At 41.4% G+C, this 26,244-nt stretch overlaps 1 protein-coding gene across 1 annotated transcript in view; it reads right to left on the reverse strand.

Moving 5' to 3' along the window:
• Positions 1-26,244, reverse strand: part of ZCCHC14 (zinc finger CCHC-type containing 14) — a 55,021-nt gene that overhangs the window by 4,449 nt on the left and 24,328 nt on the right. Inside the window, exons 3-12 of the mRNA XM_082320235.1 lie at positions 13,305-13,378; positions 10,466-10,537; positions 10,146-10,255; positions 8,156-8,250; positions 8,009-8,063; positions 6,247-6,520; positions 4,770-4,861; positions 3,206-3,333; positions 2,660-2,800; positions 1,101-2,573 (exon numbers count right to left, since the gene is read on the reverse strand). Coding sequence (XP_082176361.1) covers positions 1,101-2,573; positions 2,660-2,800; positions 3,206-3,333; positions 4,770-4,861; positions 6,247-6,520; positions 8,009-8,063; positions 8,156-8,250; positions 10,146-10,255; positions 10,466-10,537; positions 13,305-13,378 — 2,514 coding nt within the window. The remainder of the gene's footprint in view (positions 1-1,100; positions 2,574-2,659; positions 2,801-3,205; positions 3,334-4,769; positions 4,862-6,246; positions 6,521-8,008; positions 8,064-8,155; positions 8,251-10,145; positions 10,256-10,465; positions 10,538-13,304; positions 13,379-26,244) is intronic.

The raw sequence follows: 26,244 nt of genomic DNA on the forward strand, positions 1-26,244 counted from the left end.
CGGGCAAAAATTCGTTTGGGATAGTTTAAATGGGAATTTAATTAATGAAATGAAAATTCAGCTTAAAAAGGCAGCAGATTACGTTTCTGAAGTTCTCCAAATTAGGATTGATGAGGCAGCGTCACTCGGCCACTATCAAAATACTAGCCACAGAAACCCAATTAATTAGTTACATTTCAGCACTGCTGTAAATTGGTGCCTCAAAACCAGTCACTTGTTAATTTATAGTTTATATACTCAAGACCTTGTCTGCACCATATAAAAACCAATGCAGTCCTACGCTATAGCCAAGACACAACGTAAAATGTAAGACCTCGGTGCTGTTCGCTCCAGTCGAAAGGTGGTATTTAATTTTTTAAGCCTACACCACGTGCGAATTATCTCAACACAATATGTCAATCAAAACAGAAAAGAAAAACAGGATTAGAAGGCGCTCTGGGTAGAGTAACATTTCTCTGTTTCCTGCCCGGAATTAAGGATTTCAGCGCTCTCCTGGAGAAGCCCGTGCTGTAACCAGGCAAGCAACACGCCCCACAAAATAAGTATAGCAGCGAACACGGGACCTTCGAGAGCATTAACAGTAATTCTTCATTTATGTTACTACTTTGGGGAGGAAGGGAAAGGGGGAACGGAGATGTTCAGGCTGTGAACTTCCCGGGGAATGTGCAGTTACACCCACGGACGACCCGGGTGACAAGGAAGGAGCCGCAGCAGCAATTCCTCGGCAGCCGGCACGCAGAAGCTCCCTCCCTCCCTCCCTCCCGCGGCGTGCGCTTCTCCCCTTCCCAGAAACCAGCGCCCGGGTCCGGCCCAGGGCCTCGCCTGGGCCCTGTCCTCCTCTTGGGTCTGCACAAAAGTTTAAACTTTTGTAAATACCACTCAAACCCACCAGCTTTCAAGAACGGGATTTTTTTTTTTTAATGCGAGTCAGAAACGCGAAGGTACGGCGCCGCCGTCAGCCTCCCTCCTGCCCTCGGGGTACGCAGCCATTCCCCTTGGCTAAACGCAACACCCTGCGTGCTGGCCCCGCGTGCTAGCCCCGCGTGCTAGCCCCGCGTGCCAGCCCCGCGTCCCGCACCAGTCCCTCCGCCTGCTTTTACCTTGTCGATTGAAATCCATCGGAGGCTGTTTGCAGTCCTGAGCTCTGTGACCACTGGCCCCACAGTTGTAACAGGAGAGATTCCCATTTTTTTTGTGACTTGAACCATTGCTGTTTCCCATCATTCCCTGCGCCTGATACACCCCTGCCGTCCCTGCCATAAAGTTCTGCATTGGCGGTACCGCGAACGTCGACTGCCCAGTCATTACGGAGTCCGGTGCTATACCGCTGTTGTAGGCGGTGTGGACCACGGGGAAAGTCGTGCTGCTGTTGTACTGCTGCGTGTTGATGTAGCCGTTACTACACAAGGGGTTGAAGGGCAGAAATGGAAAAGTAAACATTGAAGGTCCTGAAAACGGGTGCTGAAAATAGTTAGCGTAGCTGACGGTCATACCGCTCGAACCGCAGTTCCCGCTACACCCGCAGGAGCTGCACACCATGCACCCGGGCGGCTGCGGCTGCTGCTGCTGGTGGTGATGGTGGTGATGGTTCTGGTTTGGTACCGGGATGCTCCCTGCGGATCCGCTGCTGCTGCTGCTGCTGCTGCTACTGCTGCTGCTGCTGCTGCTGTAGAAGTTGTTCTCAGCGACAGATGAGAGCGTGGGGCTGGAGCTGGGTGCGGGGCAGCTGGGCAAATTCGCCATGGTGGCAAATGACGTGGAGGGGTGGCTGCTGGAGGAGGCTGCGTTACTGTTTGCGCAGAAGCTGCCTTGCATTGGCGCCACCGGCACGCTGCTCATTGCGGAAAAGGCAACTTTGGTGTTGGCTGTGTACAGAGCAGTCCGGGGATTTATTATTGCAGGGGACACCGTTATTTGCATATTACTGGAGCAGGAAGTCTGTCCGGCAATGGCAGAGTCAGTAGGAAGAGACGAAGACACCAGGAGTTTGATGGGTGGACGAGCCAACTGGAAGACTGTGCTGGATGTTACAGTGGCAGCAGTGCTCGTTTCTACTATTAATCCTGGCTGCTGAGCTGTTTTGATCACTCTGTCCAGAGTCGAAGCGTGCACGACTTTGGTTCGAGGACCAAAGTTAATAGTAGATGTGGGTGAGCTGTTCTCAGCAGCCCCTGACAGCACTTGCAAGGGCTGGTGGGGAGAAGATGCAGACATTACGTCCACCACGGTATTGCCAAAGCTCTTTTCCATTTTTATGCTGCCCCTGGGTCCGGGAGAAACTTTATTTCTTTCTTCTAAAGATAAAAGTGAATGCATAGACGATGAAAGCAGCTTCATGTCTGCATTGCCACGGTCTGATTTATGCACTGAATTTAGCATCCGAATGGGGGTGATGTGAGTAGAGGCCGCCGACATCATCTGCATTGGCAGAGCGTGGTGGCCGGACGGATTGGAGCCTGCATCGTTTTGCACTGGTAAGACCTGAGCCGTGGGTCTGGCAGAGCTCGAAGTGAAATGATTCAGTAACATCACTGGCTTCTCCTTTTCCGAGCCGTCCAAGTGAATCTCTAAACCTAGGGACAGAAACATCTATAAATACAACCGCTTCGCTAGGCAAAGCCGGGCAACACAGCCACCCTCTTTGGGGGTTTCTGCTTACGTCTCTCGTTCTCCTCAGCGCTGTCGGAGCTCTCTTCCCTCGTCTGGATCCCCATGGGGCTGGAAGAAGAGCTGGAGTACTCGGAAGAACTGCCCTCCCGGGGCAGCGGGTGGGCTGGCTGATCCACATCCACTCGCAGCTCTGCAGATAAAGGGTGTGCGAGCAGTCAGGGAATGCAACGAGAGGGGTAACACCGACCTGACAGGACCTCGCTACAACTGCTCCATGACACCACCTAACAGACGGTGATGCTCAAGATGTACAGCGATAGGCATCGGCTAAGAAGCAGGACTCTGGAGGCGTAACGGTGGCTGACTAGCGCAGCCAGCCGTTCACACAGAAGCTGTGAAGGGGCGACTACTTTTTATTGCACTCCATACGCACAGGAATTGGACTTTTTGATTGCTCCCTATAAAGCCGATGGCATTTTGGAAGATAAAGCTTACAACAGGTTGGTGAAAAAGCAGCATAGGGATGAGCTTGCTCTTGCGCAAGAACATATTCAGCCCCGGGAGCACAGCAGTGTCCTCTGCTCCTCCTTCTTACCTGCAGCATGGTTGCCACGAATACTCTGGATAGGCCCTACGTGCGTAGTAGGGGGAACCCTTGCCACACCGCTGCTGGTTACTGAAGAAGGTGTTGTGGGGTTTAGGCACCGTTTCTCCGATTTTTCTCTGTAGGGTGATGGAGAAAGGTATGAAGAAACAAAAACTGGCTAAAGCACAACAACAGAGGAATCAATTTCTGAATGAAGCTGAAGCAGACGAAGGCCGCTAAATAATCCACTAAAACGTTATGCTAATTTCAAATGGAAACATTTGGAAATGACATCAATCCTGACCATAGCTGCGTGCCAGCAGTTACATTTGGCCTATTTGCCATCTGATTACAATACTAATGCTCTTATTTGTGAAGGTAAAACATCACCAAACGGTGACTAAATTCTATCACACGTTACATAAGCGCGTCCCAAACCTAGCCGTGCACACCAAAACCGAAGACAAGCCAAATGCAGTCCAAAGTTTTCATTTTCCAAACACACTCTGGAAAAACGAAGACCGATGAAAAATGCTGTCAAGGAACTTTGATAAACGGGCATGGATTTGGATTTTTTTAATTGCTTTTTACGTAACTGCAGTAGCTTCAGAATAAACATTTCCCTCTAATTGGAGACACAAAAAAGAGGAGAATCTGTTGCATCGGTTTCCCCCAAGGGCTATTAATATTGCACAGAGCACTGGCCTTCTTTATATCACCTTGACCACATACAGCTGTGATCTTCCCGAGACCAGGGTGACCTGCAACAGCCCTGACTTCCAGTGGTTTGTCCCCGTACAAAGTCAGAAGTCCAGATCCTGTACGGGAATCACCGGGCAACCTGCAGCCCAGCTCCAGTAGCCAGCAGAGCCCTGAGCGGCTGCCGCTGCCACAGCTGGCTTGGCTCATCACAGGACACCAAGGAGGCTCTCAAAGTAGCTGTGCTCCGTCCGCACTGACTGGAAGCCAAAAAATTGTCAGGTTTTACGATGAAAAAGTCCTGCTGGGCATCCTGACTTTCTGTGTGCATCACCTGAGCTTGCAAACCCTACAGCTCAGTGGCTTGCTTGCCTGATTCCCTCCTACCCTGAGAATCTCACGTGGGTGCTAAGCCCAAAATCTAAATGGGCTTTTGCACACCTGCTTTACAAGACCTATTATACCAGTTTAAAAAAACCCCTAAGCAACAGTATGTATCTTTTGTAAACTATTTTTAAAATGTCCCCTTCCTTAGAAGAGCTGTCAATGTGACAGGTGAACACAGGCATTTACGTTACCACTGGGTTGCCATACCCTTTTAAAACGGAGTCCCCAAATTCTTTACATTCGGTTATCTTTATCATAACCTTAATGGGCAACAGGGAACCAGTAGGTACTAAATATGATCTAACAAGCCTCCGTTTCAAGAGCTTTTCAAAGTAACCGACACAAGTGCAGAGGGAGGGAGATAAGCATTACCCATACTTACAGGTGGGAATCCTGGTAGGTTTATGGTCTGAAAAGCAAAGACCACTGTAAAACTTGCATTAAATACCTTATGACCTTAAAAAGACAGTTCTTCCCCGCCACTTACTTCTCCAGCTCTAGCTGGGTCTTGAGCTTCTTCTTTGCTCCCATGGTGAGGGATTCGAACTTATTCAGATCTTCCTCAGTAAGACTCAGAAACTTGTAAAGAAAAAAAATGTGTGCTTAGTTTTACAGCCTGAAATATTCTTATTTACATTTTCAGTAAAGATCAATTCTGAAAGGCAACCTCAAAGCCCTTTTTTTAAACATATGTTAATTTAAAGTAACTCTCTACTCCAGTTTCAAATTATAGAATCAGTGTAGAATAAAAGTGTGGGGGATTGGAATGAAAGAAAGAACATCTGTAGATTAAATTTAATTAGATGTGTGCTTACATTAACTATTCACAATAAAGATGAAGCAATCCATGTACATTTTAAAAAAGAACTTTGTGCTATAAATGAGTTTAAGGATCTGGTTCTCTTAAAAAACAAAAATCACTCTAGTTTTCCTAGTTGTGTCATTTAACCCAGAAATCAACGTGCAGTCATCTCATCAGTTTAATTGGAAAATATACTCCAAAATTAAATTTTGTAATAAAATATAGACATAGAATATGAAAATAAAACAGATGCATTTATAATATAATGTAATGAATATGAAAGCCAGCAAAGTATGCAGTATAATACATTTTTTTTAAAAAACACAGTAGAATATGCACAGTTTTGCTACTTTATTAAAGAAAAAAACACTATTTCCCCCCACATAACGAAGACAATAAAACCAGAAGACTCTGGTAACAGATTATAGTTAAATACATACAACATACTATATAGCCAGCACAAAGCCATCCCAATTTAGGCCTGGCTGAACCTAAGCACTGAGTCCACGGGAGGGCGTTCAAGGCTAAAAGACAGTAAGCAGACACGAATTTTACAGACGGAGCTGGGTAAACGCTGTAGAAGTGTTCTATTTAGATAAAACCCAGCACACATCGGTATCATTCGTGACTCTTACCGTGCAAATACATAAGCAGTTATTCTTCCACAAGAATTTTTGCAGAAAACAAAAACCTCACGTTCCCTTGCAGGTACGTGCACACACTAATGTTCATGTCAGAAGCCTCTGTGAATCTACTTTTTAAAAGAAGGATAACCAAATATTTTGGGAGAAAAATCGATCAAGAAGCAGAAATTTTAAAAAATCTGCAACTTTTAGTTATCTACTGCACATCGAAGGGATGATGGGGGAGCCAAAGCAGAGCCCCTAGGCCAGCCTGCAAATTGGATCTTCAATCATTCGGTGAAGAATTCCGAAACAGGCGGCAGCTGTCAAACAGCCCAAGGCCCGGACACAACACAGATCAAAAATAGGAAGAAGGTTTTCATCAAAATATTATTGCTTCAAGAGAGTGCAAACCTTCACAGCATTTGCCAATAACTTCTGCGATTCTCAGCGCGGAAGTTTGCAGCTTCTCTCTCCACACTAGAGAATATTACGGGTAATTTAAAAGCCGGCTCCCTTTTCTTAATCTACTGCCCTACCTTCTCCATTGTGAGCTGTTTGAAGACAGGATAGTATTTGTGCAACCGCAGTTTCCTGAGCCAGTCTAAGATCCCGTTTTGCTCCTGTGTCTGAGGGGTCTGTGGGCTGGAAGACATGAGCATGGGTGAAGAAGAGGCGTCCATCTGGGTGCGATAGGCCAGCGAGGAGCCAGTACCTCCTGCGTGGGAACAGTGGGGTAGTGCAACGGGAGCAGCGGCCGAGTGCTGGACGTGATTCTGAGAAGACTGAATGCCAGCCACTCCGCATATAGGTCTGCAAAATAGTAACGTGATTCGATTTAGCACATTGAATCTGTGTCACCCAGAGTTCAGCTACTACGGCCGTACAAATCTGCCACTTCCACGATTTCTGGTAAAACCTGCACTCTTTGATCCAAGTTACAGATTTGGACCTACGCCGTTCAAGAGCACAATAAAAACAGTGCAGTTTATGGCAAACAGAAAGCCTTATCTTCAGCTTAAGCGGAGGTTTCCTTCTATAATCACAAATAATATATGCTCTGCCGCCTCTCTGTGATTTAAAAAGGGTTGAGAGTGAATGGCTGTGGTTCAGCTTTGCATTATTAAAAAGAAGAAAAGAAGCCCAAATATCCTGTGGAAATTTTTTTGACATGTGGAAGTGGCAAAATAACCCACAATATTGGCTCCTTGGAGGGTTCTGGTTTTTGTTAGGAAAAAAAAAGCAAATTGCCTCTTAAGAGAATGAGTTCCGAGTTTGTTAAATCCTAACAAAAGGCAAGAGAATTTCTTTCCTTCTCTTCCCAAGGCTGACTTGTACCTCCCCTGGAAGAGGCTTCCTTCCTCCTTCTGAAAGGAAAACCCCTTTGAATGAAAACATTCAAATATGCTGTAGAGAGAAAAAACCCTTTCAGAGATGCTCCAGTCTCCCTTCGCCCACAAAGACTGACACTAGGGACGCCCAGATCCGCGCCTACAATTCGAATGATCATTATTCCTTTTAAGTATGTGATTGAGACCACTACGACTTACGCAGTAAGCAGCGGATCACAAAGAAATCATCCATCACCACAGCTCAACATCCAAGTGTCGATGCCAATTAGTAGTTATGGCTTTAAACATTTTGAGAAACGCTGCTTAGAACGGGTGTTCACAGGTTTTACGGCCAGCAGGAACACTGCAATTGTCTGATCTCACCTCCCATGTAACGCCGGTCAAAAGCTTTCCCTAAATTCTTCCCCAAACATACACATTTCTTAGGACAAGAGAGCTGCTGCTGATTTCATAACCGCCCATGACAAGAGGTTCTGTCGTAACGCTAGAAAGCTTGGTCCAATGGTAATTACATTTTACATGCTTTAATTTTGAAGCTGGAGTTGAATTCTATCTTCCATTTCCAGTAATTATATCATGTTATATTTTGACTTGCAAGTTGTCTGTTACCTAAGTTTCGTTGTCTTTGCGATCAACTCATTGCAAAACTTTTCTTCAAGCAGTTACCCACACTCAGCTCTTGCAGTTATTATTCTAAGATGTGTTTCCTTAAGGCACTTAAAGAACGAACAAATGACAGCACTAGGAATGCTAGCACCTTACACCGCTGTTCTCACCATTTGTCTGGTTTGGGCAGACCACACACTAAAGGCTAGAATTTCTTAACATTTTCTACAGATGAATATGAAAGTGTAGACTCAAATAAATCCCCAAGGGGAGACAGATAATTACCTCCGTAATGGGGTTTTATAACTAACCAGAACAAACACAGACAAAATAAACCGTTCACCTTCCAGATGTTCCCAGCGTCGTTCCTACTTTATAAAGGGAGGGGTTGCCAGGACCTAAAAACAGGGAACAGAAGTTACAAATGGCATCAGGTTATGAAATGTACCTCAGTACTAAAAATTCATTTTTAAACGTTATTTAAACTTACTTGAACTCTGAAGTTGCTGGGAAGGAGATGAAGTGCTGAAGAACTTTCTAACGTGGTCGTTTTTCACCACATGGGAAGGTAATGGTGCCAAATACCTGCATGTTCATCAAAAGCAAACAACCCCCCCATTCTGTTATATTTGGTTTGCAGCTGCCGATGCAATCATGATTGCAGACTGTACATGAAATTTTGAAATTGCATTTGAAATCTTGAAAGTAGAACATAAAAGACCTTTCAAATTAATAACACCACGCAAATCTGATTCAAAGTAGACTTGAAATGTACGGATATTCTTATCCTTAATACTACTTGCACACATTACCGTTGTGTTGCTTTCACTCTGTTTAGCGTTTCACTCAAGATGCTTAATTTAGGAACACTGAACACTTGTAAGGCAGATAATGTTCAAATACAAACTTGAAAATTTCCTTTCAAATTCATGAACTTGAAGACCATAAAACAGAGATATATCAGTTATTTCATTCTTTTTCCTCTTCGAGATAAACAGCAGATGCAGAGTCTGGCCGTGTAGGGAAAAAGGCTGTAAAACTTATGTCACATTTTCCCTGGGGTTCCTGTGCCTCTTTGGGGGGGAAAAACAGCAATCTCCTAAAACTTTGCAATGTATAAAGTGTGTTCTACCGCTGTCACTTCTTCTTGTTATGCAAACTTGACTGCCTTTTGCCAAATCTTCTATAGATTTGAAAAGGTATAAAAACTTGTTTAAAAGGAGAGCATTTTGACTATATCTTTCTATTTGTCATTTTAAAAAAGTCTTTGAGTAAAAAAATCCAACTATACACACGCTCCAATGTGCCCTCCACCTTGAAAAATCACGGTTCGTTTCTGAATTTTTCAAATATGTAGCACTTAACAAAACAGCTTCTTTCTCTGCTCCAAAGATACAACCGTTGCTGCGTAAACACAGATTGCTGTTCTATTAACCCAGATTTGTAGAGACTGTTGCTAGCTAAACAGCAGCAACACGCATCCTCTCTCACCCTACCTAATTCTCATCAATAGGCTGTGATCCTCAAAGCACAGAAAGGACTGTTTGAAATGTTAACGCTCTTTGCCGTGAAAAATAATTGAGGCGTGCACCTGCTGGCTCTGACTATGGAAAAACAATATCCACTGCGGCTCTGCCAATGGTGGACAAAAATCTGCCTTCACTTAGGGAAAAGAGGCGTTTACCAGAAGCTCTAACACAAGTTAATTACTATTTTAAAATGTCATTTAATACTTTGCATAGATAAAGACAGTAGTAGCTGAAAATACTTTTAGTCCCTCAAGTTTTCCTAGCAAAACTGTTGCAGTATTTAGAAAGAGAGAACTGATGTGGCCTGCCACAGATGATGATTTTTAAAATGGTGTTTTAGATTAGAATACCAGGTGATTTGTGATAACGTGAGGAGGTACTATCTAAGGCTTCAAAAATTTCTTAGCTGTTAACGGTTTCCAAAAATTTAATGGCTATAATATGTACATACATACCTACCTTTTTAAAATTAAAGTAAAATAAACACCATGACAACCTAAACCAACTGAGACAATAAAAGACTCTGTGAAAGGGTAGGGGGGGAAAAAAATCCCCATAACCCAATACAGAAGGATAACTATTTTTTCTGAGTTTTGGGTTTGTTTTTTTTTAAGCAGTTTTGGCTATTGTTTGAGCCCAAACCAAGCTTCTGCAAAGCCAATGATCCTCTATTTGTTTTTCACAAGGAATGAGGAAATGTCAATTCTCCAGGAAGCTTCATACAGAATATTATTACCACATGTATTTCTGAAGAAAGAATTTCTGAAAAATTCTTATGCACTGGAATTAGTAGAACATCAAGAAATAATGCTTAGGATCAGGCTCTAATTTCTTGAAAGTAATTTAGAATATGAACATAATATTTCTATTTCCTGCTTCTTTCTTCCACTTGGTGAAAAAAGCCAAGTGTCAAGAGAAAAAAAAACCACCACAACAAAAAACCCAGCATACCTAAGGTCCGATTCCAGGTCCATGTGGTTCCGTTCTAGGTAAAATGAATCTGGACCAGCTAGGCAAGGAATGAATTTCTCCAAGTTTTCTTCTGGATACAGCTGAGATAGCTAAAGGTGGAGGATATGACAAACAATAAGTGAAAAGACGACTTGTTACTCATATGAGATTCAAGGCACAGCAATTTATAAGTCAAACATTTTATGAAATTCAATCTGTCTGCATTATCTCAGTACATTTTGAAAAATGTCATTGAACAAAATTACACAGAAGGACAAAACATCCCTCCGTTTGCAAAGTATTTTTCGTATCGCCTTTACCTTTGAAATAAATTCAGTCACTTCAGCGGAAGATTTGGTTACCAACGTCACTGAAGAATCAGACCACAGGACCTTAAGAAGTAAAAAGCATATTCCGTTTAGTAACTGATAGTCAGGGATTTAAGTTTGGTATGAAATGTCCCCCCCCAGACTGAAAGAAAGTTTGTAAGGTGTGACATCAATAAGGAACAACCTTTTTTGTGCACAAGTAACTACTACTCAGTCCTCCCTCGCTGCCCGATTCTTGCCGTTACTATGCTTAACAACTATTCTGAATGCTTAAAAAAGCACTTCGTAGTTTACACAGCCATTGCACACTGCAGACATCCAGTATTAAGGAACAGACTACTAAGTAATGGAAATTTTTTTTTCTTATTATTGTTAAAGAAAACAGCTGGTTTGTAGAATCTCATGTACAACATGAACAACTCGCCACAGCACAAGAGTCCCTATTTATAATTAATCAACTCCATATGCCGTGCAAAGTTGGAGATGGCAGCAAATCGCCCTGCTGCAAAAAAAGGCGAAACCTTGGAAATGAAACCTTCGGTTACCGCCCTAGCTGCGCTCCACCATCTTGTATATGCCCTAGAAAAAGGAAATAGTTCAGTATCTCTTCCCATACGCTTTCTGCATTAAGTCATTACATTCTTAGCTAGAGAGGCATTTGTTGGTTGGTGGATGATTAGTTTAAGTGAGCCAAAAGTCAGGATTTCTTGGCACGACGAATATCAGCATGAGACTGGCCAATGATAAGTCCCTTCGGCCTTAAGATATCTGTTCGAGGTGGTTGGAAGGTATATGGCTCTTCAGCAGTTCTATAGGGGAAGAAGCTGGGTTTATGTGTTTAAGAATCAGGAGGCCATCGTCTCACATGACACTAGTTTCAATGACAACTGCAAACATACACAAAGTTTTTCCAGCCATCAGAATGCTGCCAAAAAGACTGGTGAGAGGAGAGTGTTTCAAAATATATTACATAATGGAGGAATTTCCTCTCTGCAGAGCTGTTACACAAAAAGGGGGGGAAAAAAAAAGGAAGAAAGAAAACTTAAGCAGTTTCTGGTTTTACAAAGCCTGTGGGGTTTTTTTGTTTCTTTTTTAAAGTTAGTGATAAATTAATACGTCTTTAAATTCATAAGAAACTCCAGAAAATATAGGAGAAATGTCTCTTTCTTTCTAGTTTTGTAATAACCCGACATTTGTTACGACTTCTGTTTTGCGAACTTGTTATAATTTTCAATACTTATAAAACAATAACGTGAACTGTAAATGCAAGGAACAACAGCATTGCCAAGCGATGCTGAGCGCACTGAACTCCTCCATCTAGTCACCGTCTATTCCCAAGCTACTAAACAAAACATTTAATAGTTGGGTTTCTAACCCAGCAAACAGCAATTTCTTAGCTCAGCTAAACCATATACTGTTCTTTCAGTTACAAGATGTTAAGTGAAATACTGGTAAAAGTAACTTCTGGTATTTATAGAAAAATTTATAATAGGAAAAGATGTTTCACAAGATACGAATACGTAACTGAGTCTAGACAACTGCATATTTCATAAAGATTTTTAAAAGCCCTTGAAAAAATCCTTTCTAATATTGATGACATTTGGAACAACCATGGGATTCAGAAAATTCAGAACATTATCCACGAATCGCGTCATGCAGAGGTTAACGCTGTCAACATCACAAGAAGATGCTGAACTGACGATCTGTCTTGGGTGGCTGGTAGTTTTAAAGGAAACCTTTTTTTTTTTTAAAAAAGTTGTAGATAATTGAAATTCTACTGTCCATTTTCTTTCGGGTTCTCCTTTTCTCACCAAGCGTTTGGCTCTGTTGCCTCATTAAGCAAAGCAAAGACATTTTCTGGGCTTTGCATTCTGAATTTTGGAATACGTCGTTCCAACTAGATGGGAGAAAAGCAGTTTGTCATTCTTTCTCGCCAGCACCCAGAATCCAGTCTCTGCTATTAAAAACAAGGTTTCACAGAATGAAGTCATCCCTCTGCAGAAACTGTCAGCCACGACCAAACATCCAAAAGCTGTGTAAAAACGAGGAGGGGGGAGCCGCTTCTCCTAGCAGCTTGTGGCTAACCACTCTCATTCCAAAGAAACTATTCTCACTTCCAGTTTGAATTAGCCTGGCTTCAATTTTCAGACGACGGTTCCTGTTATGCCTTTTTCTGCTACGTTAACGCCCCCTTTACCATCAAATATTTTCTTCTCTTTGAAAACGCGTTTATGTGATACTTAAAGTCATCCTTCAGTCAAGTTCTTTAACTCTCTCGCTACACGGCTTTTTCCTCAAGCCTTGAATCATTTCCATAGCTATTTTCTGTATTCTTCAACACCCCTTTTAAAACCGGTAACACCTGAGCCATATGCCACAGTCTCGCACTCCCCTCCAGGCTGAATGCAAAGATAAATGACCATCCTACCTCTTTTCCCATATATGCAACACTGATCTAGGAGTCTAAATTCTCTTTGTTGAGACCGAGACTTAAATTCTTTCTAGCTTCTGCATTCCAGCACATAGATTCCCATTCTGTAAGCATGGCGTGATATTTTTCCCCTAAATATATACTCTGCCACCACCTGCTGCATTAGAGTGAATACTTTTATTTTGCCTGTGTCCCACTCTGCATCATCCACAAATGTTCATCAACTGCAATTTATGACTACTTCCAAATCATTGATTATAAAATATGACTAGCATTTATCCCCAAGGAGCTCCACCAGACCAGTTTCTAGGATCTAAAAATAAGGTTTGAAAATTTAACTCCTCCCTAAGTACTACCCTCCCTTCTTTCATAGTAAAAAAAACAATCACAAAAACTTACCTCAAAGGAATATTCAACATTTCTTTCATTCTTCTTGTGTGCCAGTCCCTTTAACTCCACTTTTTCAACGCTCACTATGAAAAAACAGAGAGAAGAAGAATGAGGAGGATAATCTTAAATGCATGCAAAAGCGATGACTCTTCGGTAGCGCCGGGACTTGCTTTGAGAGCGTCCGACGACTTGCGGCAGTGCTACAGGGGCACGGCTCAGGCTCGCCTCACTCGGCACGCAGGAAGGTTGACGCCACTGCTCCGTGATGCTTTCGATTCCAGCCTTCGCAAGGCTTCGTTTCAACCACTACCCGAACTATACACTAAATGCAAAGTTTTTTATTTCCTCATGGCCTTATCATACCACTAATTGGCATAAGAGCAGAACACCACACAGACATGCATGGATTTAACTTAATAACATCAAGTAGCAAATACCATCCCTCCGGGGGAAAACTGGCGCACGGAGAAATGAAGACAGGCAGAGGTCTCCATGTTTTCAGGGGCTGATTTTGCAAGGAGTTTGGTGTGGTTTTATCGCTGTGTTGACATCACGACTCCTCCTTGACTGCAGTTTTATGGAAAAATTGCCTCAATTACTGCAATTTGAGTAAAGTAAAAACAGGATCTTACTGTGGAAAGGGTTGAGTAACAGTACATACAGGTCACTGCTTCCATCTCTACATATGATATGCAGCCTTTAAAAACACGATCTTACGCATCAGGTATCGGATATGCTAAATTCTTGGAGATTCCTTTCCCAATACACACAGATCAGAAATCCTACCCTGCTATCCTTTATGAAGATTATTTTACTGACTTTCTATTTCTCTTGCAAATTTCTCCTGCCTTTTGACTGCACGCATGGGGATACACACACAGAATATTTCTCATAAAAAGCCAATTTACACTGGCTTAAAAATTCAGAAGCAATTATACTAAACCAAAGTCACTAGAATTTTACCTCCAAGCGACAGGTGCTTGAAGGGATGCATGCTGTGTATATTGTGTTTTCACTGAGCAGTCCTAATGAGCAAAACACAGAGCCCTACCATTTTGTTTCTGGGGAATCACTATTTACAAGATGTTTACCTGTTTTCCAGACTATTTATACACTATATTACCTGTAAGACTCAAACGTATGTTTATCACACCTATCTTCCTCATAACATAACTGCATGACAAAACAGTTCCAGTGCAAAAGTCAGAGCAAGAGCATTGCAAGAGGCGACTTGTTTCATTAGCCTCACGTCTCCCTGTTCCCCGCAGTGGGACTTCAGCCAAAGCCACCCTACTGCCAGTCTAGAGCTTGATTTTCCTCTGTCTTAAAACAATCACGGCCTGCAGTCTTCACCGTGGCCATTTAACAAATTTTGTCGTGTCTTGTTCACTTAAAAATGTTACAACCTAGGTCTCGGCTCTTTTAAAGACCTCCTCTTTGAGTCTGCTTTATTTGCAGTCGAAATTTTTAGAACTGGCAAGTTTTAAATAGATGTACAGATGTTTGTGCCCATCTTTAAAATACAGAATTAATATTCCTTTCGTGATCTTCTCAACCGTTCCTCTCCATGTAATTCCCCATTACAATAACATAAATCCCTGAGCTTATGAATAATGTCAATTCATTACTTACTACTTTCTCCTGCATATTATGCTTTTTGTAGAGACTTGCTCCTCTTAATTCAGCGGCTTCCCCTCACGCTTCTGAAATGATTTTACAGTACTACCGCGCTGTTACACTGCATGCTGAGCACCACAGGAATAAATCTTTTGCATGCCAGATACTGATGAGCTATCTAGACAGCGTGTAGTGGCATGAAGATTTGAACATGCACGTGGTTCAGAGGTTTTCTTGCCATTTTAAGAAAAATCTACCTCGGTACCCTTATTTAAGAGAATTCAGGGCACCCTTAATTGTGATCACAGTTAAAATATACTGAATATTGATTGGAATTACATGTACTTCAGAATTATAATTGCAAAGAACTTGTAAAGTGGATATTGAGAGGGGGGTATCACCGTACTGTTGGTGAAACAGCTGAAGGACGAGCAAATAACTTGTAGAAAGCCTAGTGTCAACTGCTGCAACATCTGTTTTTGGAGTAGGACAAAGCAAGCCAGAAAGACGTAGCAAGTGTTCCTCAACATTTGTCTTTTATAGCAAATCCAGCGTCACTTTACCGAAGCTGTTCTTATCACTGGTATTTCTACAGCATTCGAATACCATCTCTTCGATCTATTCATCATTCCTCTACAGTAATTCAAGCAAAACAGGATTCCCTATCAACATAAATGAAGCTATTTCTGTTTTACTATGTGGGTTAATAACCAACTTTAAATCACCACATGGATTTTGTTGTGCTGACAGTTACATGACCTTTTCATGCTGAAGTTCTGGTCTGAGCTTGTCCAGTTAATGTAATCTGCTGCAGTGAATTTACCCTCTGGAAAATGATTGCAATTAGCAAAGCAAACCATTAGGTAGACATTTCTGATCCTAAACTGAATCTTGTAAGATTAGGTCTGTTCAAGAGCATGGAATAGAGTTCATTGTGCAGCAGCAACATGCTTTTAGGGACAACTGACTGGATCATTTCTAATGTTTTACAAAGTGCTCCAGTCATTTTCTCCCAATACTGTGAAAAATATCATCCATCTAAAACATTCTGGAGTACTTGTTTAATTTATCAAGTTGTATGTTTTGTTATGTGGCCTCTCACATACTCTTCGTATTATTTAGCTTGTTGTTGATTTTATTAAAATAGCCTTCCTACACCTACCATGACGCTTATCTTCGTTCAGAGCAATCACTCATACAAAACTCAGGAAGGAAAAGGTGCCATCTGCAAGGTAGGAGTGAGTGGATAATAAATTTACTCTCAAACACATGGGAAATTGCTCAAAGAGCTGCCTCTACCCAATATCACTATAAATGATTCCATGACCAGAAGAACCTTCGTACTGAATTAAGGCCACATGATACTGTTTTCTTTTCAGGATGCTGAATTCAGCAAAACTCAGGCTTCTCAACCCAGGTGATTAAAAAAAAAAAGTTAATGTTTCTAATTCAGGAGATAACCAGAGCAAGTATATTTGCACTACCGTAAATCTGAGCTTTAGGTCTGGAACTAATCAATGGGAACACATCCACAAGTAATCCAACTATGCTCTCCACGTTAGGCTTTGTTGTTGTGCATGGGACAGGAACCGACCAGAGCAGTTTGGCAGGGTATCAATCATGATACAAGATCTCAGAGACATACCTTTCCCTCTGCTCCTCTCTCCCAACACTTCCCTGTAAAACGATCCAAGAAAAGTGCTTGTGTGACTGCTAGGCTTTCTAAGCTGCACTGGCAGAGGGGCACAGAAGACTTTTCATCATGGAGATTTATCCAGAATTATCTGGGAAATTAAGGCAGGTAAGTGAAACAGCGAGGTGAGACCACAAACGACCTATGAAAGGGGCACAGAAATACCAAGGAGGTTTGGGGCACGTCAGTGCTGTAGGAGAGGCTCCCATCGAGGCTGTGGCACCCTCGGTGTTACGATTCAGAAAAGGGCAGAGTAGCAGGACATAGCTGCACAACCCTAAGCATGCAGTCGTAGTTACCAGGAATCAGATTTTTAAATAGCTGAACCTTTGTCTTTTGCTGAACTCTGCTTTGAAAGGGCAGCAGACAGCACAAAAACATCTTCATTCATTCACAGAGATTTTCTGTCATCAAATTTCCCAAGTCTCTTTTGTATTACTTTATTTGCTGCTTTCCTTTAAATACAACAGAGAAGCATTCTTCATTTAGTTTTCAATTGTACATAGGGTTTAAAGACATTTTATTCAGTTCTGTTTTCCTATTCTAGCCTGGGATTTCTTACCCGTTTGGCTGATATTAGTGCATTTGTCATCTGTTTCTGTGAAGGCACAGACAACTCCTGCCCTCTCCTCACCACCAGGTACGAAACCCTGGGGCTTGCTTGATGCCAGCCACTGACCAGCCTCTCCCTCTGGAACAGCAGAACCTTGGACCTCCCCCTCCCAAAATGTCAGCAGCTACATAAAGTGAAAGACAGCCCAAGGCTTTAGGATTAGCCACTCCTGGCAGGTCAAGGTCAGGGTAAAACATGAGGTCCATGTGGGTAAGAGCAGAAAAGACCCCATTTTCAGAAGCCAACTTAATATCCCATTGTAGGTTGTGTTTTTTATAACTCCCCTTTTTCAACTTCTGGATCGAGCCACTGGTAACCGGTAAAAGGACTAGATAGATCAACGTCTCAATCCACACTGAGAATTTTTGTGTTCCTTCTGAAAAAGTAAAAAAATTCAAGATAATCACAAGTCTTGATGGAAGGCTAGCCCTTTTGCATAATATCCAATATTTTAGCACTAACACCAGCACTCTAGAATTAAATCAAGCACCCATTCCATCTTTCACCAGTCTTACTGTGCATATCAATGTAATTTGTACCAGTACGTGTCTCCTTTGGTTTCATGATAGCTTTACACAGCGCTTTTTTTTTTTTTTAGCGGTTTTCTTTACCGAAAGAAAACATACATGAGCAACTAGGGGGTTTTTCGTACAACAGTAGATGAAAACTACAGATAATACTGCAAGCCAGGAGCACATCACGAGAGCTGAGCAATTGGGTTAAAGTGAATGACATTGAAACTACCAGGAAGATTTTACCACAGAAAAGAGGCATTTCTACTCCATACCTAGCTTTTCTTTTTCCTTTTTATTAAATCACTGCGTGTAGGTTCAATTTGTGGGGCATGTAGCATGGAAATACTGTTCTCCAGCATTCAGGTGGTAAAACTGGAGTGGCATGAGAGTGGGTTGAACCTGTGCAGCTCTTGAGACATGGTACTTGACAAAAAAGCAGAAATGCTACCATTTATTTTTAAGCAGGAAAAAAAAAATCATAAGTGAAATTTAGTTTGTGTTATACAGGAGGCCAAGTACATAATCGTAACTGATGCTTCTGGATTTAAAGATTTATGAATTTTTATTCCTGAAGTTGTGCCTTCATGGAAATAAGCACCCAAACACAAATACAGCAATTGAATTTTTGCTGAAAAGGTCTATGTAACAAAAAGGAACTAATAAAACACTTTCCACATCCTTGTTTACACAAAAGCAGTAACCAAAAATGCAACACCAAGACTTTCACATGCCATCTCCTCTTGTTTTTCTAAAGGAAATACTTCAAAAGCAGCATTGCTCAATTACTGCTGTCCATTCGACAGCAGAAGGTAATCCCAAGTGCACAAAAACTGGAAACAAAAACCCACAAAGTCTCCCTGCTCCAGCCTCAAACCCACCAGGATTTATATTCCCATAGGTACAGGCAAATGCGAGGGGAAACAGGAGAAAGTTTATTTGCTAGTTTCAAAGCATACTTATGGCAACAAAGCACATGAATTTACAAACTTTGGTGCTTGTTTTTGTTTTTTAACAGAAAGATCAACTGAATTGAAGCTCAGAAACTGCTTAGACATAGCAGCTTACGAGGGTTTCTGCCTGTTTTTCAGAAAGCTTCCTGCTTTCACATTCCTGATCTTTTTAAAGCTTTTTATCTAGGCTATGATGGAGAATAAAAAAAAAAAAATACACTCTTCTTGCCAGGAAATACATTGATCCTCTTCTGCCACAAACATACAAGACCAAGTTTTCTAATCAACTAAACTTATTTTATTTCCCTAACCTCATACTCCTCCAAACTTAAATTATTCATTAACTGGAATACTGGAGGCCTGAAGAAAACTTGCAGAATCAAATATTAGTTTTTCAAAGCACATACAGAAATGGTTGGCCAGAGTCTGTAACAGTAACAGCAAGCTGAAATTAGTGAGAACTGAGATCTAAGTAACTCAGGTACTCATCAGCATCTTTCAGATTGCTGAGAGCTTGGTGTTAACGATAAGTCCCAGGACCTCAAATCAGGCCAAACTCGGGTTTATTTACTACAGTTCTTTCAACAAATCAGACAGCTACAATGTTAGCTTGTAATAGTTTTGTCATGAAAGCCAGAAAAAGACCTGGCACTGTTGATCTGTCCCTAAGACTTCTTCAGAGGAAGATTTCACTGGAAGAGCGTCCCTGCAGCCTCACTTCATAAAAAGCTTAGGCAAACTGTCAGACTCGGACCTAACAGGCTCCGAATCACTAAATAGTAAGAGGATGACACTGAAACCGTTCAACTTGAACTTGGCTCTATTCAACAACCAGCAAAAGCACACCTTGCATTGTTTCATGACACATTAACTCACCAACTATTCCTTTTAGGTAAGGGATATCCGATCGGCAGCAAAATATTGATGGGTTTGAGTCCAAATAATAGAATACCAAGAGATGCTCGCTGGTACATAACGTTCATACTTACAGAAACTGTGCTTCTGGGGAGTGAAAGAGCATGAAAAGGCAGGTCACATTCTTAAAATGCAAGCGTATCAAACAATTAAACGGTGTCAGAGGTAAATTTAAGTGACAAGCACACATCAGGCAGCTACGAGCTTGTCTATCTATAGCTACGCCAGATGGAAACATTGCTTCCACTTGAGAGCCTCAAGAACTGTTTAGAGTATTTCCTTAAAAGCGAGGGAAGACAGGTAAGGAAATAAGATCACTTTCAAAAAGAAACACTTGTTTTACTACTTCTAGAAAAAGTCAAATATGGGAAAGGATGAAGCAATTCCCTCCACAGCCCACTACATTGATTTGTCATGTAAGAATGACCTTTCGTTATTTTATTAGTAGTGAAGAGAAGTAACATCTCATTCTCAGAACTCTCCAGACACAGCAGGGTAATTTATTAAGATATTAGCCTGTTTTCACATAATACAGTGGTTATGGATTGAGAAAACATCATGTGAAGAGGTGTAATTCGGACACTTAAGTGATCCCAAAACCTTTATGCACGTATAAAACTGCTGCTTGCTAAGAAACATTTGAACTGAACCGTAAGTTACGTAGAATTTACATCCTCCCTCCGAAAGAAGGCAGAAAAAATTGTGGTTGGTACGAAAGCACAGTAAGATCTTTGCCTAGTCTTCCCACATCAGGTATCTTCGAAACACTCCATGAAGCCTGACCCGTCCAGGAAATCAAGGACTGCTTTCCAGGGAGAAGACTACTACATTTCCAGTAGCTTTGAAACTTCGCAATCACCCCAGCAATACAAAAATCATCGAAACACTCTTGAAAAAAAAGTCACACATTCACTTGAGACTCCGAATGGAGCGGTCATTTTCTGATTACCAAATTCTTTAAACCAAGCGTCCTGCAGGAACTAATTCTGCCTGGCTAACAAACTCGGGAGACAGGACTAATTACCATCACGGCTTTCATTTAGGAAAACAAAGGAGGGAAAATTTAGCAGAGGACAAAAAGGGGCCTCTACTTCTCCCCCGGTCCTGTGACCGAAGCTGATGAAGCAGGGTCTGTCATCGTACGTGACCCAAGAACTACTGGCTAGCAGTTATTGAGCACGTCCATCACGTGCTGCTCCCCGCATTTCCACTTTTTGGCCTTTACTTTTCTTAAGATTAACAATTTGTGGTTCCTTAAAAGTCAATACTAAGTTGATCGGCTTCTTTTCATGAGACAGATGGTTTTGTGGAGAAAAATGGAGAAAACAGAACTCAAGTTTAAGGTATGTTGGACTTGTTAGGACCCAGTTCAGCCTCGTAACAGGGTCCAGCATCTGGTTTTCTGCTGGTATCTCTTAAGACTAAAAGTAGAAGAGCAGACAGCAGCTTTTCCATGGCGTCTGCTTAAAAAGGAAGCTGCAGCTAGGAAAAAACTCATAACCAAACAGAACAGTTTTACTAGTTCGCAAGAAAATCTTCTGGCTGGCTGTTGCCCCTACAAAAACACACAGGAAGACACTGGAAATTAAAGCTTCGTGGACATAATGCAAAATTTCTGTTAGCAGCAACATTAGCAGAAGAAAAGCTCTTAGAACTGTCATTTTTCTTTGTAAGAAATAAGGGTTCTTCCAATATAGAGAATATTGCAGATCAAAACCAACACATACTTACAACATGAGTTTAAGTCACAAGTTAATCCTACTTTAATTTAGAAGACTGAAGACTATGAACTGCAGTATTCCACAGGAAATCATTACACAGCTTTTCTAAAAATCGAGGACATTAGCTTACTTTTGGCAGCGTATAGGAAGCAATAATACGCTGGGATTGTATCGCTCGCCCCCGATCAAACGAGTAGTTTTCATGTTCCTCCTATTTCCTCAGTTTGGCTTATTTAACTTGCCAACTAAATGACCTTCTTATGTTTCTACAAAAAAGACGTATTAAAAAAATATCTGTATATCTTAGCTTTTAAGATTTTAATTGATTTCATACATTGTTTTGAGTAATACTGGATGATACTGTCAGCACTTTAGCTAACCACAAAAGCCAATCAACCTAAAGAATGGTTTCGCAACTTCATTGGATTCAAAAGCTTAAATAAAACAAAAAGCTGTCTGCACCGAAGGCTGGAGAAGACTCCCATCTGGACAGGAAAACGTAAAACCCAGAAGAATCAGTCAGCTGCTTTCAAAATCAAGATACAGCTTCAAACACTATTTTGAAGGTTTTTCTTACCAAATACTTCAGGCCAAGAGTACTAACTTTTGCGTTACTGCTGAACCGCCTGCCATTGCCACTGAATAGACAACCGCCTTACAAGCTGCCTTTTTTCTTTTCTAATGCCAGAAAAAGCTTTTACAGAATAAATTATCCAGAAAGGGCTGCTGTATTGGACATATTTGTGTAACAGCTCTGCTGCCTTACTAAATCTGAGCACCAACACATGTCACTAAACAGGTGCTGTGCCTTGAAACATATACTTACCAAGGATATGCTGTTGAAATATATATAATAATGCTCTGGGCAGAACGAGAACTATGATACAGAGCCAAGAAAGGCTGCGAGAGTTTGACATTAGTTAGGGACAACTGAGCAACAGGTAAAATAGATTCCTTAATTCAAGTCGCTCTAATCAAGCGAAGGTGTATCTCTCTATAATGTCAGGCAGAACACAGCCAAAAAGGAATCCTTAACTATGTTTTTTTAATACCATGGAAACCCTTTGGCATTTTGAAGCACGATTTTAGGCAAACACTTGAGACACTGAAGGCTTAAAGGTATCCTACAACAAATTCAGAGACGCTCGTCACAGTGCTTGAGATTAAGCGTGTGCTCACATTTTGCTGCTTGGGGGCTGGGGGACTGCTTGTTTTTTAAAGGACTTCAGAATTTAATTTGTAAAATATATTTACTGCCTAATTCCCCAAGCTGGCTAATGCTACATCTAACTGTAGCTAATTAACTATTTTCATACAACTGAGAAAAGCATGTCTAAGTTACGAATGCAGCTGTGTACTTAATTTGCTTAGAAATCTGGCCCAATGACTCATCTTCCTTCTCCGATTTAACAAGAGTAGACTTCTCGGAGGAATGTGCAGCTCATTTTGAAAAGTACTCCTGCAAAAGTGACCATGAGCCCAAATGCTCCATTTGAAAGCAGCTTCAGTAACCACGCACATACATTCTTGTATAGGCAATTAAAATAAGCAGGCTGCCCATATCTAATTACACAGTCCATGCTAGTAAAATTATCTCTGCAATCAAGAGAGATGTTCCACTTTGTATATAAATACTTCTATTTACTGGTTAAGTAACATGCAGTTGTATATTTAGTCTAGTTTTATCTGATCAAGTGATTATTTTATTTTCTGTTCTTAGACCACTTTTAAACAAAATCTTGGCTTTGTTTCTTATTTTTAAGAGAAGGTTAGCTCATCCTAGAGAAGTCTTATGCTTCTCTAGAAAGGATTTTCTCTGGCACATAATTTGCTGAACCCCCGCAAACCCAAGGCGAGCCAGATGATTAGTTCTAATCCGAATGCTATATTCGCCTACAAAACTAAAAATGCAAAGTCAGTTTTCCATGGAAAACACTCTTGGCAGTGTAGGCCCTTTCCCCAATCACAGTTTTTGTGCTGAAGTGTACCAAACCCCAGAAAACCCAGGCTTCACTAAATCCCCAACATCACCGGAGGAAACAAACCCAACGCAGCTGAAGCCTTTGAAGTCGGGACATCTGCACGGAGCAGACACATGCCCTGAGCTTAGAAAGGGAACACGAACCTCGCCGATGCACCCTGAAAGGAAACCAGATGGGGAAAATGTGAGGCATGCAGGTAGTCACCCCAGCTGGGAATCCGCGCTGGCATTTGCTTTGAAGTTTTGAGCAATGTCCTAAATACGGACGGACAAATCCAGTCTCACAGCAAGACACCAGACCCACCAGTGAAATAATGCAAGATGCCACCTTTGAGTGCAGTTTGAACTAACAATAAACCACCTTTTTTGGAGGGATGAGGAAAATGGGAACTGAGTTAAGGTTGCCATTAGTTTTTGCTTGCTACTACCCATTAGTTTTCCTTCATCACACAAGATTTTATCCATTTATGTCTTCTAGGTCCCGCTTAGATAACTATAATCCACTGTTACTCTTTATTAAAAAGACCCAGTCCCCACTGCATAAAAACAATTACAGTTGTAATCAGCCACAATTGCATCCGATGAGGATTTGCCCAGCAACACTTTAAGCTTAGAAGCCATTAAGTCAGGACCTGAACATTACATGTCTATGTATTATACATATTATATAAACATATGGGGTTTTATATTTTTGTTTTCTCCTACAGCACAGCCAAATACAGATTGTGGGCTGCAGCGTGTAACCATATATCGGCATAGATGGACCCCTGTCAGTGAGATTATACCGCGGCAGCTGCTCAGCCAGCATGCCCTGGCTTGAAGGGCAATCTGGTGATAAAACACCAGCGCGCTGAGATCAGATGGCCGGCTGCTCCAGCCTTGGCCACAGGATTTCTTCAGCTACCTAAAAGAGTTAAGAGTTTCCAACTCTGAAGCAAAAATACAGCAGAAATGTGCATTCCAAACCTCAAAGGCACACGAATGCGCGCAGCTCGTCTTATTTGAAAGACAGCTACTGCAGACCAGCATAGTTTAATGCTCATGTAAATAAGCACGTGCTGTTTTCTGCATTTTTGAGAACAGTATCAGCATCTTGAAGCTCATGACTAAGGCTGCAATAACAAGCAACCATGAGCAGCAAGGACAAAGTAATTTTACATCGGCTTCAATTTTTTTTCCTAAAGAATTACAGCAGGAAAACCTTGTTAGCAACGAAAAAAATATTCTGTTAGCATATGATGCAAAAACACCAGACTAAGGGACTAATCTAGAATAGGCAAAACCTTGAGTACATACAGTCTTGCCAAGAGCCACAAATGCATTCAAGTGCTTAGTTCAGTGAGAAACAAATATCCCTCTGCACAACCACTTCTGTGAGGTTCTCCTTTTGTTGGCAATTATGTCCTTCTACATTTTCAGGTCTCTGGTCTCAGGCTTTAATATTCCTGTTCCCTTTTATACTTGTGTATAAATCATTGTTTCTTCATTCTGGATCCCAGACAAGATTGGACCAGTAATTCAAAGAGACAGAAAAAAGTTCTAATGCAGCATTTAAGCTTATTTGGAGATACTGTACAACTATTAGACAACTGTTTCTGTAACACATCTATGAAGCAAATACAAAAGGGAAGAGAAGACCAAAGTAGATTTTATGACTATTTGCCAAGGCAGTGAGAAAGCCCAGGAACTCAAGTAAAAAGAACAGAAACAAAACCAAAACCCCAACCGCTAAAAACCTCAAAGTCTGGAAGCTTTGACTCTCCACACTTGCCACTAGATTCCTCCGTACGTAGTACAGAATAAAGCAAAAACACTTTTGCAGTAGCAGAATATCTAGCAAATCCCTGAACTATGCAATAACAGGGACAGGAAGGAACACAAACTTTGAGCTCCCAAGCTACTAATACCAATTTCATACCTACTGGTTTTGCAGACAAAGTTCACTTATTACACTCTTCCACAGAACTGTTTACAAGAAAACAAAGTCTGAATGCTTTGCAAATACGGTGGTCCAGCGGTACCTCTGCTTGAAGGATACACATTGAATAATTCATCGCCAGAAGCGGAACACACAATAGAGAGAATCTCCTAAGGCACTGTTGTGTTTTATGCCATTTCCTTTCAGCTGTGTATATTAATGATGTAATTTTAGCAGGGCTACCCCTTTGAGTTACTGTTAAAAATAGCATCCGCACCATACGCTGATGAAATGCATCCACTCCAGGCAGTGAAGTAATGCAGCAAGTCCACCGCTTTTTTTTTTTCCAGGGAGATAAAAGACACAAGTCAGAAAGCAAATGAAACATTAACCTTTTAGCTTAGCATTTCCACGCACCTGAGAAAAAATTTAATCAAAACCGTTGCTTTGCATAATTACAGCCTATGACTTTCCAGCATGAAAAAGCAAGAGAAAATGAAATTAGAAATGAAATCTGACAAAGCACCTCAACAATGCCAAAGTTGAGTATTTGTCTCCTCCTCTCCTGGCATGGCACACAGTAACAGATATACCATATGGATCAGAGCCACAATTCCTCTACTGCAGGAACACGTCTGACAGCACGAGCATCAAATGCTTAAGGAAAGGACAAGATAACCCTGCCATACGCAGGTTTGGGGCAGTATGACCCCTTCAATGTCTCCCAATTTCCCCTATCTGCAATCCCCAAATGAGATTTTATTCTCAACTTCTTAGCGTCGACCCACGAACAACTCTAGATGCTTTCATTACCCATACAGCTGTCAAATCTCTTAATCCAGGTCTCAGTATCTGGCTCCACTGTGGCATTTTTCAACAGATGTATTCTATGAAAACTACAATAAGCCTGCATTAAACAGAAGAATCCAACTTTCTTTAAACAACCCCAAATAGGATTGAATTAATACACAGAATTTCACTGCTTTGACAGTTCTCAGCTTCATTCTTTCTTCATTTTGATTCTAT

Source organism: Platalea leucorodia (assembly GCF_965183815.1).
Source record: "Platalea leucorodia genome assembly, chromosome: 8".
NCBI classification, from domain to species: domain Eukaryota; kingdom Metazoa; phylum Chordata; class Aves; order Pelecaniformes; family Threskiornithidae; genus Platalea; species Platalea leucorodia.